Genomic DNA, 21,312 nt, shown 5'->3' on the forward strand with positions numbered 1-21,312 from the left:
ACATGAAATTACGTTATCGTTATGTGGCAAAGCTTTTGCATTATCAAATTAAACTTCCATTTATCCATTATGGAAGACAGTTTTATTCCAAGCGATTTATGAGGTATAGATTTTTCAAACTTTGTGGATGAATGTTTGGTAATAGCGCCACATACTGGTCAAATGTTGTAAGTTCAGGTTAAATCTGCTTCTAGACTTTGAATTAGCTGGAATAACGGCGTAGTTTTGTCTTGCATTTTTATTATTGACATGCAGTCCCTTACCCTTTCTCCTCTCCTCCTCTCCTCCTCCTGTCCCAGATGCGAGGTATGCTGCCCCCCCCTCCTTCCGACACCAGCCCTCCTTTGCTGCTGCTCCCTCCTACGAGCAACCCGACTGGAATCCTCGTCTGTGTGTGATCAGTGGAAATCAGCTCTACATGTTGGACCAGGAGGAGGTACTGGCAGCTCCAATCACACATAATCAAGCACTTCCTTTCCAACACGTTCCTTTCTACAGTTTGTGTGCTAGGGGGTCATTTTACCGCCAGTTTACACGAGGGTCTTTATTTCAGACTTTCCACAGCTCAAAACATATTTTGTTTGTCTATATTCTTTAGTTGATTTGCATCAGGAGTCTGGGAGTGTTGTAACTCGTAAGTATTAAGAATTATGTTGGCGTGCATATGAGTCTTGGGCATTATTAGCAGTTTGTTAATTATCTGTGGTCTGATTAGATAATACCAGGTTTTATTTTTTCCATTTCCCTTTTGTGACAGGTTACAGAAGTATGTAATGGTTATGCATCTTTCTACTCTACATTATAAAGTTTCGATGTCTGATTTCATCCAAAGTCTGAAAAATTATGAATTTGAGGTTTGTTTATTTTTTAATGGCAAATATAACATTACAGATATCTAGAGAACATTATATAAAATTAATTATTATTATGATTGCTGTCATTGTGTACCTAATATAACAACAATAGACAGAACAGTGGCAACAATATACCTATTTAATAAATCATTTACTAATATATTTTTATTAATAATATTTTTGAACGTATATTATTAAAACTTGGTTTTTATATATAAACACATACACATAAATAATAAAAATATTATTCAGCTATATATTGTTGTTATATATATATATGTGTGTGTGTGTGTGTGTGTGTATATACAGTATATATGTATATATATATATTAATTATATTATATTAATATAATATATATATATATTAAATATATTATATTAATATGTATTATATAATAATTATTATTATATTTATTAATAAATTAGGAATTGTTACTTGTTAATATAATAAATAATTTTAAAAATAACTATATATTTTGTGTGTTTACATATACATTACATACATATATGTGTTGTGTGTGTGTGTGTGTGTGTACACATAAACATATTGAAAATGAGATGATTACTAGTATAGAAGTTCAGATGCAATTTGCTTGTTGTGGGCAGTAAACATGAATTAATTTAAACTTTATCTCTACAGTAGCACATCTTACAGAAGCTATTAAGAATATTTCCCCTTCATCTTACTAGGGGCACAGTGAGCCAGGATTAGTGCTCCCTCAAGAAATAGGTGCATGATGGCCCTGATCATATCCTGCTGCCCATATTCGTGTAAAATAAATTGGCATTCTTAAAGTCTAATCTGACTGTACCTAGAGGAAGTCAGCCTATGCAGTGCTGTGTTCGTAATGAACACACTGACTGACCTGTACAGCAGCTAGTGCTGCAGAGCGCTGAGAGGCTCATTAATCAGACACACCGTCCCGTCTAATTGCACCATTTTGTTGCGTGTTCCGATAAGGCCACACTTTGAATAGATGTGAATCAGTAGTGACGGGCTAATGGCTGTCACCTCTGTGAAGATGAGCACCATGAAATATTCATGGTTGTCATTCATCTGTTGCAGGGGACAGTTGCAGTGCTGTTTGTGTGTGTGAAGGGTCTTCATTCGGGTCCTGTAGTGAATGACAAGCGTCTCCTCCATGCAGACACTGCACTCTGTGAATCCACAGCAGGACATGTTTGTCACTGAATGTTTTCAGGAGGTGTTGATGACTGAGGCCACTAAATTCTGTTTATTCTGCCCTCACTTAACAACAAAATTTATATACCATAAATTAATGACTGTACTAGTGTATAATATACAAATTGGGTGTTTTATGTAAAGTATTTATTTATAATAATATTTTTAAATTTATTATAAATTTATAATTTAATTTTAAATTAATTTTAAATAATGTATTATTTATTTTAAGTATCGCTTTTTATTTTTATTTTATTTTTTTCCTTTATATGTTTACTATTGAAATGTTGTTGTTGTTGTATGCATTTGTCAATTTTATTTAATTTCTGTATTTTCTTAAATGGGTGTGTATAGAGTTTTTACAGAGGGTTAACTTTTAGTTTTAGTTACTTTTTCTTATTTGTAAGTCGCTTTGGATAAAAGCGTCTGCTAAATGACTAAAGTAAAGTAAACTACAAGTATTTTTTTGTATAATTTTTCTATTATTATAGTATTTCATAATCTTTTGATTTAGCTTTTTAATTTTTGCTATGTGCTTTTGTCATTTTTAGTATTTTTTTTGTTTTTATGTTTAAGTGTTTCACCTAATATTTATTTTATTTCTGCTCAATTTCAGTTAACTAAAATGATTTTTAATAGTTTTAATTTTAGTTAACAACAGGTATCTGTTTTGTTTGCTATGTAAAATGTATAGGACTTTCTTTAAAAATAAATAATTATAAAACAAGTAAATAATAAATAATAGTAATAATTAAATGATAAAAATAATAAAACAATAGCAATACATTATAAAATCAATATATATTATATTATACTATACTATATTTTAGGTTTTAATTTTAATTTTAGTTAAAGTTTTCATAATTTTGATGTTATTTTGTTGAAGTTTTTTTAAATGTTTCACTTAATATTTAAATTTTATTATATTTTAAAATATATAAAATGTAGATTAATACTAATATTAACATTGTTAATATGTATTAATAATAATAAATGTAATATGTAAAAGTAAATATATATAGAAATGTGTTTTATGTCTATTTTATTATATAATGTGTGGATTTTATAAAAAAAAACATTACCTTTTATAATATTTAACACCCCGTCAATGTACCACTTTTCCAAAAAAAAAAAAAAAATCTGAAATGCACATAATATTTTGATATTTTTTTATATTTATAACTTTAACAACCTTTATAAAACATTTTAAATACTTGTTTTAAATATTTAATTGACTAATTTACAGCCACTTTGATTTGTCACAGAAATTCATATTGAACGAGAATCAAATTCAGGTAGATTAAAGTAACATGGATGATTAAAAATAAACATAGTGACTTGTTGCTGTGTTCAGAAACAGCCTTTAGAGGGAGTGAGAGAGTCAGGAGTGATTTGCTGACGTGATTAGATGCTAATTGATGTGGGGTGACAGTGGCCCACGTCCGACTTCACACACGCTCTGTGCGCCAGCGCGCAGATTAATGGTCCTCGTGCAGATCCGTGCCACCGTGACACGGTGTTACGCAATAGGCCCAGAGCAAGGTTTCTCTGGCTGTGAGTGGGCGGCAGCCATTCTTCTAGCTGCCCCAGGAATCAGGCAATGGAATCATGCGCTCACCAAATCGCTCTCTGTGGCTGCTTGCATCGCGCTGTTCAAAGATGTCACAGTAAATAAATTAATTAGTATGGACACAGTCAACAGAGAGGCTTCGCTCACAGCCGATGCTGTGACAGAACATGACAAGTCTTCAGAAAGAGATGTTAGCATTGTGGGAGTCTGTTTGAAAAGATTATGTAATGGATTCATGGGATCTGTCACGTGAAAATATGAAACTCATGAAATGGTTTTCTTTTCTGTAGAGCACAACAGTGGCTGTCCACAGTTGCATTGGTTCCAGAAGTATAGCAATGAACCAAACCAATCAGCTACAAGGAGAATCACAACATTACAAACATTGACAAGACAAGGTTACAAAATTGTGTACTCAAAGCTTTTAATGAGCGAAAGAACTAAAAAAGCATGGCAAATGATATAATCAAATTGAAAACGATGGAGAAATATAAAACTGTTGATTTAAAACTGTTGATTTTGTATATAGAAACAATATATTTTATGTGTATTGCAAAAATGGCGGAAGATATAACTCGGGGGAGAAGCATGGTTGAGTAAATTGTTATTTTTGTTTTCTTTGCGCAAAAAAAAAAGTATTCTCGTGGCGTCGCAAAACTGAAGTTAAGCCACTGATGTCACATGGACTGTTTTACTTATGTATTTACTACGTTTCTGGACCTGGGAACATTTCAGTTGTGTTGCTGTCAATGAAGGGCCCGATAGCTCTCCGATTTCATCAAAAACCTCTTAATTTGTGTTCCGAAGATGAATGAAGGTCTTAAGGGTTTAGAACGACATGAGGGTGAGTAATTAATGACAGAATGTTAATTTTGGGGTGAACTAACCCTTTAAAAATCAATTATGGAGGATATGAATGGGATTTTACATTCGGAATTAATATGAAAGGTTTATTCTTTCTCTAAAATAGGTTTTAGTTGCTGTTGCTAGTCACAGGTAGGAAAGGAAACACCATACATTATAATGTTTTAAAACTTTTTGGCGACTTTTAGGAGAGCATTTTTAGCCTCAAATGTAAAATTAAAAATGAACACAAATTTGAACACCAACACTAAAAAGGCACTAACAAAGTTCTAAAAATGTCTTCCTTTTTGTAACTATTCACTATAAAAAAAATCACGTAGTTTGGATTTTTGGACTTTTTCACACTTTTATGTCACAAAAAGTAGAGTAGAGTTGCTTTGTTAACAGATCGGACAGTTTTCTCTGCCATTTTGTTGTAGGTGGAGAATTAGAAAGCAGCACATCCATCTATCCGTATCTTTCAACTGCCACATCTGACTGTAGTTTCTATCCATAATTCAATGATTGCACAGTAAAATGTAACAGGAGATAATATATCTCAGGTATGGCGTTCTCAGGATCAGGATATAACCCGTAGCTGGTGTCTTCAGTGAAAATCATCTTGTGTCATTTATTACCAGAGCAGCTGGAACCTGACAGTGATGTGATGTTGATAAAAGCAGACAGATCTCATCCTTCTCTTTAGCTTTGCCGTTTTGCAGTGCTGTCATGGTGTTCGCGGGGCAGATCCGGGATGGAGCAGGATGCCAACGGAGTCAGTTGAGGTTCAGGGTCGGTCGGGCTGCCGGCGGGGTGCTGTCAGGTTGGGCTGTGATCTATTAGCGCACCATTAGGACAGAACGGACCGCACACCTGCTGCTCTCCTCCCCGTTTCCTCCCTCACCTGCCCCATCACACAGCTGGGCCGGTTTCGGCTGCGCTGACATATGGCAAACCCCCCTACAGCGCAGCATGAATGCGTTTGCCAAGCCTGAGCCCTGCTCAGAATTATGGGGATACACACAGAAAATGCTCTTGGGATCAAAACAGCTAGACGCTAAATGCTAAATGCTGAAGTCCTGAGACAGGTCCCAAAGTTGAAAATTTTAAAGGTGAAACCAACACATAATCACTGTAGGATGCCGCCTATCTGCTATTGGTTAGACAAAGAGATAGTCCCGCCCCAAATGCTTCCTGTTTTAAATACTGTGTACCTTTTATAGAGTGTAACAGTCGTGTTCCGGAAGAAAAAAAATCTTATGGAAGCCCATTTTCACCATGGAAAATAAATAAATAAATAAGGTAATTCTCACTAATTCTGTGGTCATTTAGATTTTATATGTCACAATTCTGACTTTTTCTGAGAATAATAATAAAATAAAAAAAATAGATATTAAAAACAAAAATCTCAATCTGTCACAATTACCTTTTATTTTTATTTTTTATTTCGTGGACAAAACAAAACACACACACAGACACACAAAAAAGTGAGAAATGTCAATTTAAAATTCAAGATGTATGAATATGAGATGTAAACTGACTGTAAAAATCTTGCAATTCTTTTTTTTCTCAGAATGGAGAGAAAAAAAATTGCAATTAGTTTTTTTATTTATTTAATGACAGAAACAGTATTTAAAAAAAATCTAATGTTCATAAGAACTTTCTAATCTGTTCATGAATTCTCTAAACATCTTAAACAAAGAAACAAAATATATGTGTGTGTGTGTATATATATATATATAAGATATAATTAATATATTTCAGTTGTTTTAATGTTTTAATATATTTGTTATCAGTTGTTTTATATTTATCTATTGTTTTCATTTTGGTAATGCCATTTGCAGTGCTTCATGGGATTGTAGTTCTTTCCCTCATTAAAGTTCACAGTCTTCTTTGTCTTTTTGCCTGATTTTCAAATATTTCTTTGCTTCTAATCAATGTTTGTAGTGTTGTGATTCTCCTTGTAGCTGGTTGGTTCGGTTCATGGCTTATAACTTTTGAACAAATACATTTTTAGTATCTGTGACGGCCTGAATGGTGGCCGCACACGAGCGGTAATGTGGATGCATACACGCGCACACACAGGCACACACGTCAACATGCATACATTTACACGAAGGATATACATTTAGGAATACTCTGTATTTAAGTTTATTTTATCATTTATATTCATTGGTTTCAGTATAATGATGGATCATAATAAATCACACAAACAAACAATATTATTTTTTATTTGTTAGGTTTTCATATGTTTACATTTATAGCACATTTTATATGCATTGTTACTGATTTGAAGTGCACGCAAATTAGTTACGTTGTATATGTTATTTACATTTGTTTCTATTTTGAGTTTAAGTTTACCGTGATGAGCTTCCGACGTGGTCCGCGACAGCCGCATCCTGGTGTGACAAGGATTAGAGTCCGGGCAGGAACAGAGAATTTATGCATTATGGGTTCCGCCCGGACATACCATTTGCTGGAATTGCCCGGGGGAGGAAGAAATGTTAATAGTTTGATCAATTGATTTATTTAGTTGTATATTTATTATATTTGATTATTTTGTTCTCATTATTTTTATGTATTATATACCTTTTGTTTGATTTGGTTTTGATTTACTTATGGTTATATGTTGAGTGTAAAGTTGAATTGTTTCCCCTCTTAATTTGTAATGGGCCCATCTTTCCCTTTATAAACTGTTGCTTTGTTCATTTGATCAGGTCAGTAGTTTTAGTTTGTTTGTTGGTTTTTGTCTAATTGTTTTGATCTCATTTTTTGCTTGTTTATTTTTGTTGTAAGAAATTTATGAGTTTGTAAAGTTATTTTTTTCTTTGGGTTTAAATAAAGACCCATTTTCTTTTGCAAAGCTTGTGTTCCTTGTTCCTGGCTTCTCGGTCCCTCACATATGGTGGCAGCGGTGGGATGTTTCCGTAAGTCAAGGACACAAAGCTGAGTTTTGTTTTTTCTGCCCCTCGAGGTTGTTTTTTTTCCCTGTTAATATGAGTCGGACCTTAAAGAAAGGTGGGCTTAAGGCTCCTCCCTTGCCGCAAGAGGAAGAAAGGGGTGAGGAAGACCAGGACTTGGTTGAAGGAGCCGAAGGAGGTGAGGCAGTGGGAGACAGAGAAGTTTCGGTGACTGATTTGGCAAATCTGCTTCGAGCCCATATGGCCAGGATGGAAGGCCGGGAGACTGTAAGACAGCAGGAGCAGGCTGATCAGGAGCGACGGTTTAAGGCTCTCCAACACCAGTTCGGGCTTTTGCAAATAGAAGTCCAAGCACGCACCTCTCCGAATCTTCAGTTATCTGATGTTGACCGGGAGTCCCGGGAAAGGCCTAATGCGGATCCTTTAGATTCTGATGGAAATTCCGTGGCTTCGGCTCATCAGCAGAGTTTTAATCAGGTTGGGAACAATATAGGCCCACCGTTAGCTCAGATACCTCGATTGGAGAAGCTGAGTGATACTGATGATGTAGAACACTTCCTTGTGACTTTTGAAAGGATTGTTGTTGCTTGTAGGTGGTCTAAAACTGATTGGGTTTGGCATTTAATCCCTTTGCTGACGGGTAAAGCAAGAGCAGCTTATGTCAATATGGATGTGAATGAGGCTACTGACTATGACAAGGTGAAGTATGCTATTCTAAAGAAATATGATGTCAATGCTGAAACTTATCGACAAAAGTTCCGTTCCTTATCAGTAGATCCATCGGAAAGTCCCATAGAGCTTTATAACCGGCTCAAAGAACTCTTCGGAAAGTGGGTCCAGCCTAAGAGGAAACAGGTGGAGGAGGTGAGTGAGATCATCATTCTGGAGCAATATCTTAGAATGCTGTCCCCTGAACTTCAGGTGTGGATTCGTGAGAGAGATCCTAGAACCGCAGTAGAAGCAGCGTCTCTGGCGGATGTGTTTGTTGCAGCCAGAGGAAAGAGTAAGCCGTGGGCTTGGAAATCTGTCAATGACCGCTGTTCTCTTGACATGCCTCACTTTCAGCAACGGAAGGTGGAGGGGTCTGGTAAGCCCTATATGGGGAAACCTACTTCAACCAAATTAAATTTTTCTCTTAAACGACCTCCTATATGTTACCGGTGTGGTCAAGAAGGGCACACTAAACCAAATTGTCCAAGGATCTCAGCTCAGCTTACACAGCTTTGTTTTGTACCAAGGAGGGATGTAACTAAATCCCCAAGCTCCTTGAGAACTACAAATGTGGAGATAAATGGTGAGAAATTGACTGCTTTGGTTGACACCGGCAGTGATCAGACGCTGGTAAGAAGAAAGTTCATATCATCCTCTCTGATCAGCACAGTCAACAAATTACCTATTTGCTGTGTACATGGAGACGAGAGACTATTACCTACCGCCAATGTTTATATCAAAATAGAAGAACAGACTTACCTGGTGGAGGTGGGGGTAGCGGATAACTTGTCTTTTCCGGTGATTCTGGGTCGAGATATACCAGTGCTGTTGGAGTTGTTGCATCCGACTCGACAGTGTAATGTGGTGGTGACTAGAGCAAAGGCCAACCAGTTAGAGGGGATGGAGCACCAACTAAGTACTTTACCTTTCTTCAATGCAGAGATTGAGATCGGGGTGTCGAAGAGGAGAAAGACTAGAAGAGGAAAAAGACAAGAAAAGGTAAAATATGCTGCTCATACAGTGTCTGAAAATATGGCTTGTGACTTACCTGTGAACTTCCAGGTGCCCACTAACATCATTCAGATGCAGCAGGAAGATGCTACGCTCACAGAGTGCTTTGCTAGAGCTGCAGAGGTAAGAGAGAAGCCTCTAGATGACAGTACAGCTAGATATGTGATAACGAAGGGAATACTCTATCGAGAGATCGGGGGCCAGAAACAACTTGTGGTTCCACAGTGTGTTCGAGAGATGGTGTTACATCTAAGTCACTCGATTCCTTGGGCTGGCCACCTGGGGAAAAACAAGACTACTGCAAGAATTAAAAAGTGTTTTTTTCTGGCCTGGTTTAAAAATAGATGTGGCCCAATTTTGTAAAAGCTGTCCTGTGTGTCAGAAGGTTTCTCTCAGACGTCCGTCAAGAGCACCACTACAACCACTTCCTATCATTGGTACTCCGTTTGAGAGGCTTGGAATGGATGTCGTTGGTCCAGTGGAGAGGAGTCGCTCAGGGAACCGTTTCATGCTGGTAATAACGGATTATTCCACCAGATACCCAGAGGTATTTCCGTTAAGATCTGTGAAGGCGAAACCAGTGGCTACTTCCTTGGTCCAGTTATTTTCCAGGGTCGGATTTCCAGCAGAAATTCTAACCGACCAGGGCACTAATTTCATGTCTAGCTTGTTGAAGCAGGTCTACCGGCTCTTAGGAATTAAGAGTCTGCGTACTACTCCCTATCATCCCCAAACGGATGGGTTGACTGAGCGATTTAACCAGACTCTTAAGCAGATGTTAAGGAAGTTTGTCAGTGAGACTGGTCAAGACTGGGATCAATGGTTGCCCTATCTTCTATTCGCTTATCGGGAAGTCCCTCAAGCTTCCACAGGCTTCTCTCCTTTCGAGCTGTTGTATGGCCGTGACGTCAGGGGTCCATTGGCTCTGCTCCAGGAGATGTGGGAAGGGAGTCCTGGAAAGAAAGAGCCCACCAGTGTTGTCGCCTATGTTCTGCAAATGAGGGAACGGTTGGAGAAGATGACTGGTTTGGCTCAGAATCACTTGGCGGAAGCCAGCGGAAAACAGAAAACCTGGTATGATCCCCTGGCTCGAGAAAGGGATCTGGAGGTCGGTAAAAAGGTACTTGTCATGTTGCCTAGTCGAGAGAGTAAACTGCTAGCAAAATGGCAGGGTCCTTATGAGATCAAGAAACGCCTAGGTCCTACGACGTATGAAATCAGTATGCCGGGTCAAGATCGATCTAGTCGGGTTTTGCACGTTAACCTGCTGAAAGATTGGGTTCCTCGTCCTGAAAAGTCACAGTCATTGATGATTCGCTGTATTGAAGAGGAGGAATCCGATGAGCAGTATCTGCCGCAGCCAGTTCCTGGGGACATCGGGTTAGATCATCTAACAGCTTCCCAGCAGTCACAGGTACAAGTGCTCTTCACTTCGAAGGTATTTTCTGAATATCCTGGGTTTACCAACTTGATTGAGCATGGTGTAGTACTGAAACCTGATGTTGTCGTGAAACGCCAGAGCTATAGGATACCTGAGAAATTCCAGGTGACCTTGCAGGAAGAGGTAGACTTTATGCTCCGCTTGGGCATTATTGAGCCTTCGAACAGTGAGTGGTGTCACCCCATAGTCCTTGTGCCAAAGAAGGACCGGACTATAAGGTTCTGCATTGATTTCCGATATCTGAATTCAGTATCACAGTTTGACTCCTACCCTACTCCTCGCATAAGTGACCTAATTGATCGGTTGGGCCAATCGAAGTATTTTACAACAATGGACCTTTCTAAAGGCTATTGGCAAATTCCACTGACTCCTTCTTCGCGGCCCTTAACTGCATTCAGAACATCAAGGGGCCTTTTCCATTTTAAGGTGTTACCTTTCGGCCTTCATGGGGCCGTGGCGACGTTTCAGAGGTTAATCGATCAAGTATTACATGGTCTAACTTTTGCTGCTGCATATCTTGACGATATTGTCGTTTATAGTAACACCTGGGAGGAACATGTGCAGCATCTCGGAGAAGTCTTGCAGCGTCTTCAGAATGCCGGCCTAACTGTCAACCCTACCAAGTGTGCTATAGCTAAGCAAGAGACTGAGTACTTGGGCTATGTTATTGGCCAGGGTGTTGTGCGACCGCAGGTGAAGAAAGTTCAAGCCTTGGAGAAGTGTGGGGTACCCCAGACACGTAAGGACCTGCGATCATTTTTGGGTATGGCTGGATTTTACCATCGCTTTGTCCCTAACTTTTCCAGCAGGGCTGCTCCATTAACGGACATGGTGGGGGCACGTTGCCCGAACCAATTGCAGTGGACTGAGGAGAGATTGAAAGCCTTCCGGGACATCCAGGGAGCTTTGACAACTGGTGCTGTGCTACACAATCCTGATTTTAGTTGTCCTTTCATTGTGCAGACTGATGCCTCTGAGAGGGGAGTGGGAGCTGTCCTATTGCAAGGACCACCAGAGAGCCGACAGCCAGTGGCTTATATCAGTCGTAAATTGTTTCCCAGAGAAGTACGTTATTCCACGGTGGAAAAGGAGTGTTTAGCCATAAAGTGGGCGTTGGATTCCTTACGATATTATCTATTAGGCCGTGAGTTTACCCTTGAGACTGATCATAGAGCATTGCAGTGGTTAGAGAAAATGAAGGATTCTAATGGAAGGATTACAAGATGGTATCTCGCCATGCAGCCCTTCAGATTCAAGATACGACATGTTCCTGGTAAAGTCAACGTTACTGCTGACTATCTCTCCCGCTCTATTGGCGAGATTCCTGAAGGGGGGGGAAATGTGACGGCCTGAATGGTGGCCGCACACGAGCGGTAATGTGGATGCATACACGCGCGCACACACAGGCACACACGTCAACATGCATACATTTACACGAAGGATATACATTTAGGAATACTCTGTATTTAAGTTTATTTTATCATTTATATTCATTGGTTTCAGTATAATGATGGATCATAATAAATCACACAAACAAACAATATTATTTTTTATTTGTTAGGTTTTCATATGTTTACATTTATAGCACATTTTATATGCATTGTTACTGATTTGAAGTGCACGCAAATTAGTTACGTTGTATATGTTATTTACATTTGTTTCTATTTTGAGTTTAAGTTTACCGTGATGAGCTTCCGACGTGGTCCGCGACAGCCGCATCCTGGTGTGACAAGGATTAGAGTCCGGGCAGGAACAGAGAATTTATGCATTATGGGTTCCGCCCGGACATACCATTTGCTGGAATTGCCCGGGGGAGGAAGAAATGTTAATAGTTTGATCAATTGATTTATTTAGTTGTATATTTATTATATTTGATTATTTTGTTCTCATTATTTTTATGTATTATATACCTTTTGTTTGATTTGGTTTTGATTTACTTATGGTTATATGTTGAGTGTAAAGTTGAATTGTTTCCCCTCTTAATTTGTAATGGGCCCATCTTTCCCTTTATAAACTGTTGCTTTGTTCATTTGATCAGGTCAGTAGTTTTAGTTTGTTTGTTGGTTTTTGTCTAATTGTTTTGATCTCATTTTTTGCTTGTTTATTTTTGTTGTAAGAAATTTATGAGTTTGTAAAGTTATTTTTTTCTTTGGGTTTAAATAAAGACCCATTTTCTTTTGCAAAGCTTGTGTTCCTTGTTCCTGGCTTCTCGGTCCCTCACAGTATCCATATGTTAAAAATTAATGTAAAAATTACTTCCAGAACTAAGGCAGCAGAAAAAGTTGAACACTTTTGAGCTCTATATCTAGTGACGGCTCATCTCTACTGAGGCTTCTCTCCTCTGAGAAGCTGATTGTCGACCCGTAGCGGGTCCATCTCCACCTGGGCTCTAACTCTCTGTGTTTTGTTCAGTGACTCTTCTGTGATGTTCCAGATAACATTGAACCAGGTAATTGCTGCCCAGCTGAACTCATTCCACAGGCAGACACTCACCTGTGTCCCACAGTTCCTGATGCGTACTGTAGATGTGTGTCTGATGGCTTCAGTTTCATGAAGCTAACATGATGGCCACCGGCCATGTTGAATTATGAGTTAGAGGAAAACAAAATCACAAATAAGATATCTGTAATATTCTAGCTCAGAGTTTAGGGAGAACTAATGGAGACTTTTGCATAAAGGTGAATGTAATTTCTGTGCCACTAGCAGTACCTACGTATATGTATGTATGTGTGTGTATATATAGCAAAAACACAGCAGAACGGTTCATTGTTAGTATTATAGTTAATATACTCTATAGTTACCATACTATACTTACATGTAAGATTTTAATTAGATTTCCAATTTAAAAATGATGCATTTGAATGCTGTAATTCATCTATTTTATTCCTCTTTTGGAGAAACACAGTAGTGTGTTTTGTAATTTATTTGCTATTTATTTTATTTACCTCCACGTTCCAAACCTAAAATTGTGAAAAAGATCCCTTATCTGAACTTTAGGCCCTTTCGCACTGCAGGAACCTTTTCATAGTACCCAAACTAACTGTGGAACTACCCACTTTTTGGCGTGTTCGCACCGCGGGAACTAGGAACTGTTTTAGTTCCCGGAACTCCGTTTAGAGGAACTAAATTAGCTCCTCCTTCAGAGTAGGGTCTAAAACAGTTCCATTGGAACTATCGTGACGTAAGTGTATGCTGATTGGCTAAACACGTACGAAAATGCCCTCACCCGCCATGATTTAAAACGCTGTGTAAACACTGTGTAAACATTCCATGTCCATTATTGTGAAACCCGCCAGACACAACAAAAACACGGCTCCGATCACAGCATCCTCAATCCTCCTGTTGTTAATGTCGTTGTTCTTTGTTTTCGTAGTTGAATGCCGCGCACAAATGACGTCGCTGTCGACTGGCTTACCACACTTCCTAGTACCCACCGTCAGTGCGAATGCAACCCTTTAAATGGTACTGGGAAATAGTTTGCGCAAAATCGTCCCAGTACTTTAGTACTGTACTTTTAGTTCTGGAACTAAAGCGGTGCGAAAGGGGCTTATGGCACCTGCATTTGTTTTGTTCTCCTATGCAATTTTAGGAGAAATATCTTCGACAAAGAGCATATTTTATAGTGACAGTTAATTTGTGTTAAACATGCTTCTTCTGGTTTTGTGGATATGATGGCATTTGTCTTTAGCAGACAAATACGCTGATATTACCGTAAGCCTAATCATTTACATTTAGTCAAAACTAGTCTTAACAGCCTCACATTCTATGCAAACTGACTCATTGTTAATGGTGTGCTCAGAGTTTATCCTTAAAATATATCCGCACTGCCTGCATAGCAGATAATTGTTCACATAAAAGGGCATGTGCGTTAATAAACAGCGATCTTGCATGCTTTCTAGTAAGTTATGAAGGATTCATTGGATGTTATGCATTTTTTATGCGCTGATCCTTCCTGCAATTTCAAAGCTGGATATCTATTTTAAAGACATTGAAAGATAATATTTAACTTGCTTTGCTCTAACAGAAAGCATAACGGAGACATCTATCATTTTTAAAACTATAAAGACCGATGCATCTTAAGGCAGAGCGCACAAGTCAGCTGTGTGAATCAGATGCCATATTCTAATAAATCTGCTTTCTTCTCTGCGTCTGAAAAGCTGAGCTGTGCATAAAAACGGAACGAGTGTCCCATAATGCAGCCAGGTCATGTGACTTCAGCCAAGTGACAAGACCACCCCTGAAACATTTTAGCTGCTTTCTCCATAGGGCTCAGTGTCTGATCCTCTCTTGCCCCGCTCATTTATCACCCCAGACTGTAGGTAATCGCCTCCTTTGCAGCCCTGCTCCTGATATCCCGATTATATCTCCCTCTGGATAGCGCTGGTGAGCACAGGAGATACACCCACGCCGCTAAACAAGCCCTGTGCAATTTGAAGGCAAACCTGCACTGAGAGGTTTTCATCCATCTGCTTTCTGCATTAAGAAGAATTCCCGTGGGATGCAGCCCCATACAGAGGCTTAAATAAACACATTACACACACAAGTTTGCAATTATTTTCTCCCTTCACCCCAAGCACACACACCATTGCTTTATTATTTCAAGGAGTCTCGTCTCAATGGGGGCTTGTTGTTTTAATAGCGGAGGTTTCCGACCGGTTTAGCGCAGAGCCCTGCAGCTTGCCGTATTGACCCCACACTCTTTGTGCTGACCTTTATCTCTGCTCTCCCGCAGGTTCACCCTTTGTTGATGCGCGAGCAGCGCTCGGAGTCGCACAGGAACAAGCTGCTGCGACGGACGGTCAGTGTGCCTGTGGAGGGGAGGCACCATCCTGAAATGGGTGAGTCACACACGTGCTCTCCTGCTGCTTCAGTGCCATCACAGCGTGAATCCCCTCTTAAGGGTTAAAATTCAATAAAAATGGATTACTTAAAGGGTTAGTTCACCCAAAAATGAAAATGATGTTATTAATTACTCACCCTCATGTCATTCCAAACCCATAAGACGTTTCTTCATCTTTGGAAGAAATACAACTATTTAAAAATCTGGAAAGGGTCACATATAATAATTGTAAAAATGTGTGTATATGTGGTTCATATCACCATACTTCCCTCCCAGCTGACTGATTTAAGAATTGCCAACTTTTTTTGTGCAACGTTTTCTGAGATTTTGTTTAGATATGGAAATGAGGCATTTTCTAATTTAATATGCATTTAATATGCACTTATTTGCATGCATTTCCAGAACATAAGTATGAACATGGATATGATATAATATATGTGACCCTGGACCATAAAAGCAGTCTTAAGTCGCTGGGGTATATTTGTAGCAATAGCCAAAAATACATTGAATGGGTCAAAATTATTGATTTTTCTTTTCTACCAAAAATCATTAGGACAATAAGTAAAGATCATGTTCCATGAAGATATTCTGTAAATATTCTACTGTAAATATATCAAAGCTTAATTTTTGATCAGTAAGATGCATTGCTAAGAACTTTATTTGGACAACTTTAAAAGCGATTTTCTCAATATTTAGATGTTTTTTGCACCCTCAGATTCCAGATTTTCAAATAATTGTATCTCGGCCAAATATTGTCCTATCATAACAATTCCATACATACATACTACCATACATCAATTGAAAGCTTATTCATTCAGCTTTGATGATGAATAAATCTCAATTTTAAAAAAAATACCTTTATGGCTTGTTTTGTGGTCCAGGGTCACATATGTAGATATAATAATGTGAGTTTGCCATTGCCATTCTGACTTACTTTCTTGCAATTTAGACTCAGTAGTCTGAGTTTACATCTCAATTCAGACATGTTTGCGCAATTCTGAGTGAAAAAAAAAATGATGAGAATCTGCAGAATTCTGACATTTTCTCCGAATTCCAACTTTACATCTCGCAAATCTTGGTTTTTTGTTTTTCTCTGCAGAATAAAAAATAAAAAAGCTAATTGCGACTTTTTATCTTTAAATTCTGACTTTTGTTCTCAATTGCAAGAAAAAAGTCTGTTGTGAGTTATAAATTCAGAATTGTGAGGGGAAAAAAGTATCAATTTCAATTGCCTTTTTACTTTTGTTTATCCTGTGGCAGCAAGCAAGCTTCCATAGAAAATACTCAACAGCTAGAAAAAAATAAAAATCCCATATTTTTTAGGAATAAAATGTTGTATAAATTCAGGCAGATGATATATGAACTGTTCAGAATATAGATGGGATTAATACGGTAAATTGTGGTGGATGTAAGTGCTGCTGAACTGAAGATTTCTCAGAAAAAACAAACAAACTGAAAACGACCTTAAAAGGTATGTATTATAATTGAAAGCTAAAAATGTAAATAGATAATTGCCAATTTTTGATTGGCTTTTTAACATTGGCTGCTTACAAAAGGTTATGTACATCCAAGCCAAAATAAGGCTTATAAAGCATCTTATTTTGCTTCCTACTCTTTGGGACATCCTGATTCCACTCAGTCTGATGTGTTGACATCTTTAACAAAGCACCTACACCCTTAAAAATAAAGGTTCTATAGTATCACTGCAAAAAAGCGTTATTATAGAGAGTGTAGCATATACTATATCTGCACCTGGTTAATGGTTTGTCCATGTGAGGTGTTGAACGAGGTGGCCCTCTGCTGATCATTCCAGACTTCTTCTGCAGTTTCCGTGACAACGATTTGGGATTCACTTGGTTTCCAAGAAGCTGCCCACAGCTATATGTTCTGATGAATGTGAGCTATGCTCTGAGCGACACAGGGGCTCTATACCACCATATGCTTTCCAGAATGACAGGCCTTGAGGAAGACGAAATATTGAATGGAATCGATCTCATGAGAAAGACGTTAATTAGCTGACAAGGCATGCTATTTGGGGAGTAACGTTCAGTGAAGTATAGATTCATTCTTCATAGCAGAATGACATAGTGACCTATTTTGAAGTGTCTTTTCCTCAGTGTGTTTCCTGCTTAGTTTGCACTGTGTAGACTTTCAGGATGAGACTACTTAGCTCTGTTCCAAACAAACTTTTTTGTACAATATCAGTTAAAAGTTTTAAAATAATTGACAAATTAAAATAACTGCTTAGAATGATTTCTAAAGGGTCAAGTGATTTTTTTTTTCAAGTTTAAGATTGGAGAAATGACTGCTGAAAATTCAGCTTTGCCATCAATGCCTACAATTGTTTTTTTTTAAATGATAAAAATGATAAAAATTTATATATCTATATATTTTTTATAATATAATTTATATTTTATGTTATAATATAATATAATTTATTTATATATTTTTTTAATAAATTTATATATTTTTTTAATAAATTTATATATTTTATATATATATATATATATATATATATATATATATATATATATATAATTTGTTTATAATTTGTATATAATTTCACAATATTACTTTTTAAACTTTATTTTTCATCAGATTTGGTATGCTGTAAAAAGTTGATATTATATTATTTCTATTGTTATATACATAAAACTGATTTAGGCCAGTGGGCTGTTCCATAAACCAAGATTAGAGTATAAGCCAGGCTTATTTCGGTTAGTCAGGCTTATTTTTGGTAGATTCGGTTTCATAAATCAAACTTTAAAAAGTTCAAACTCAGTTACCCCAGCAACTTATGCTGGCAAACTAACCTGATCCGGAGCAGGCTAACTGTCAGGCTAAGCTGAGCTCCTCTAACTCTGACCAATAGGAACGGATCGATATTACCACTGACTCTCTCACATACAGTCAGTTTAATTTATTATCGGTCCAAAAATAAAAGTATACAGAAAATACACCTTAAATAATCAAATAAATAAAAAATAGGCTACAACCTTCTGTATTTAATGTATTGTGCCCAAAATGTAGGCGAATGACATTTTAACATAGTTGCTACTTGTGCATGCAGTTTCTAGCCATGCAGCCTTTCTCTCTGAATTTATGACAGCTGTGCCTTTTATGGTTATTAGAACATTAAAACATTACAATCTAAAATGGCTCTTTAAAGCATTAAAGCATAAAAACACAATCAAAAGTTAAAATCACTGAATTAAAAATGTAAATTTATAATAGAAATCAGAGTATATTTTAACTGATAAGAGGAACACACATTTAACTCATTTGAGCTAGTGATTAACAGTTGCTGCTATCATAAAAATACACTTATATGTAGTAAAATTCTATGTGTCACATTTAATGTCCAACAACAAATATTTTAGCAGAATGTATATTTTATTCAGAATTCTTGCGCTAGTACTCTATCCTGCTCCGTCTGTGTAGCGCGCATGCGCGCCGCAGCGCTCGTTCTCTCGCATAAGCCTCGCCCACTCCTGACAGCTAAATGGATATATTTGCATGGCTTTCTGACATTTACAGATGTAAAAAATATACCTGTAACGTATCAGTTATGCACTGAGGAAAACACAATCAAATGCGTTAAACAGCACAAATATTCGCTGTTTGTTATGGTGGATCGATTGATCCATGATCGACATTAAGGGCTGCTTCAGAATAAGCGTGTACGTCACATTATCCTGACTCACTGAACCTGGATAGCATTAGTCAGATTGCGTGAACTTGAATTGTCGTTTATGGAACCGCTTTAGTCCCGATTGATTTGTTAGGTTATTTCAAGTCAGGTTTTGGACTTTAATCCCCGCTTTTCTTAGCGTCTTTTATGGAACAGCCCCCAGGTCTGTTTATTTACTGTCCAGAGAGTTAAACTTTATAACTGTCATTTACTATCCACCTTATTCTTCCCCTTATTCTTGCACGGCCATTTGTAAATTCAATGAGTCTTGCTTCCGGTCTCATTCGCTTCCAGCTATTTTTAGCTGTACAAAACCGCTCATTTTGCTGCTTGATATTGCAGATTGGTGTGTCTTGCCATATTATTTTAGTGTATTATCTTAATTATGAACACACTTGTTTGTAGTGCAAACAGTTTTACCATTTACTGCATGTTGTAATTCTTCTCGTTATTTCCTTATAGCGAATAATAAACCGGAAGGAAGCTGACATATCAAAGCACCGAGCAAAGTTGTGAAAAAACTACAGAGAAAAATAATCTAACACATGGTTTACTTATACTTCTTTCTGCACATTATAGTGATATACAAAGTGTTTTAACATAAAAATGAACACAAGAATGATTTGCTTTAAGCAAATCATATGGTCAGAAGCTATTAGCTAAATAGACCTAAAAAAAAAGTATTGAAAAGAAAATTCATAAAGCATCTGTCTGTGTGGTTGGAGTTATATTTTTGGAATTAGCATACGCTCACCAATGTAGTCTATTAGTTTGTGTGTGTGTGTGTGTTGCCTTGGGCATCAGAATTAAGTAATAAGCAAGCACTTAAAGCTTTGGTTTCATTTTGGTTGTTAATGATAATTTACAAGAAAATCACCACTGCAGTGCCAGTTCTTTGCGTGGCAAAATCCAAGAAGCTTTGTCAAAAACCATGGTATAAAATCACCTTCAAGGTAGTTAAAAAAAAAATAGTTCACCCAAAAATGTAAATTTGATGAAAATGTACTGCTCCTCCGGCCATCCAAGATGCAGATGAGTTTCTTTATTACTACAAATTTTTGGTCCTCTTTAGTGAATGGGTGCCATCAAAATGAGAATCCAAACCAAACATCACAATAATCCACAAGTAATCCTGATACCATCTAAAATATGAGTCATCTATCTGTAATATTGCTTTCTCCAGTAAAAAAAAAAAGTCAACTCATCTGAATCAGGAGAGAAATATGCACTGACCAATCACAGTTTACAAATATGTTGGAGGATTTTGATGTGAGAGGATAGCAGGGGATGGACTTTATCGCTAGAGGAAACCCTATTATGAATTATGGTTTGGTATTTTGTCCAGAAGCAATGGTTTAATATTAAAACGTCTTAAAGATATATCTGTTTCTTACAAACATAGTTTTTCCCTTCACAAGACATTAATTGATAGACTGGAGTTGTGGATTACTTATTGTGATGTTTTTATCAGCTGTTTGGACTCTCATTCTGACGGCACCCATTCACTGGGGGTCCATTGGTGAACAAGTGATGCTAATTTCCTTTAAACCTTATTAATGAAGAAACAAACTCATCTACATCTTGGATGGCCTGAGGGTGAGTAGATTTTCAGCAAATTCACATTTTTGGGTGAACTATTCCTTTCACATAAAAAATATATTCTAATCTGGTTCAATGTGAGACCGGATTTTGTGTGTTGTGTGTGAAAGTGCTCTAACCACAGAATTGATCTAAAATAGAATCTGTTTGATAATTAAAAGAATAAATCCCCCAAAAATGATTTACTCGCCTCTCAGAGACTGTAAAATTGGGGTAGTGTGATCATATTTTCTTGACCTGGTAAGAACTCTAGCCGCTGCATTTTGGACTATCTGTAGCTTGTTTATTGAAGATGCAGGACAACCAGCTAGCAGTGCATTACAATAGTCCAGTCTAGAGGTCATGAATGCATGAACTAGCTTTTCTGCATCAGAAACAGGTAGCATGTTTCGAAGCTTGGCAATGTTTCTAAGATGGAAGAATGCTGTTTTTGTAACATGAGAAATATGATTTTCAAAGACAAGTTGCTGTCTAATAAATATATTTTTGACTTTAGAGGACGTAACAGTTCATCCGTCTAGTTGCAAATTGTAATCCAAGAGATTCTGTGTACTGTTTTTTGGTCCAATAAGTAATATCTCTGTCTTATCTGAATTTAATAGGAGGAAATTATTGGTCATCCAATCTTTTACATTTTTACACAATCTA

General features: G+C 37.3%; 1 protein-coding gene across 1 annotated transcript in view; it reads left to right on the forward strand.

Annotated features, from left to right (window-relative positions):
- The first annotated feature begins 403 nt into the window (after window positions 1–403).
- The window catches only part of syngap1b (synaptic Ras GTPase activating protein 1b), an 88,459-nt gene continuing 67,550 nt past the window's right edge, over window positions 404–21,312 (forward strand). Inside the window, 2 exon segments of the mRNA XM_079444231.1 lie at window positions 404–436; window positions 15,267–15,372. Coding sequence (XP_079300357.1) covers window positions 419–436; window positions 15,267–15,372 — 124 coding nt within the window. The 5' untranslated portion in view covers window positions 404–418.

The sequence above is a fragment of the Barbus barbus genome, assembly GCF_936440315.1.
Source record: "Barbus barbus genome assembly, chromosome: 21".
Classification (NCBI taxonomy): Eukaryota; Metazoa; Chordata; class Actinopteri; order Cypriniformes; family Cyprinidae; genus Barbus; species Barbus barbus.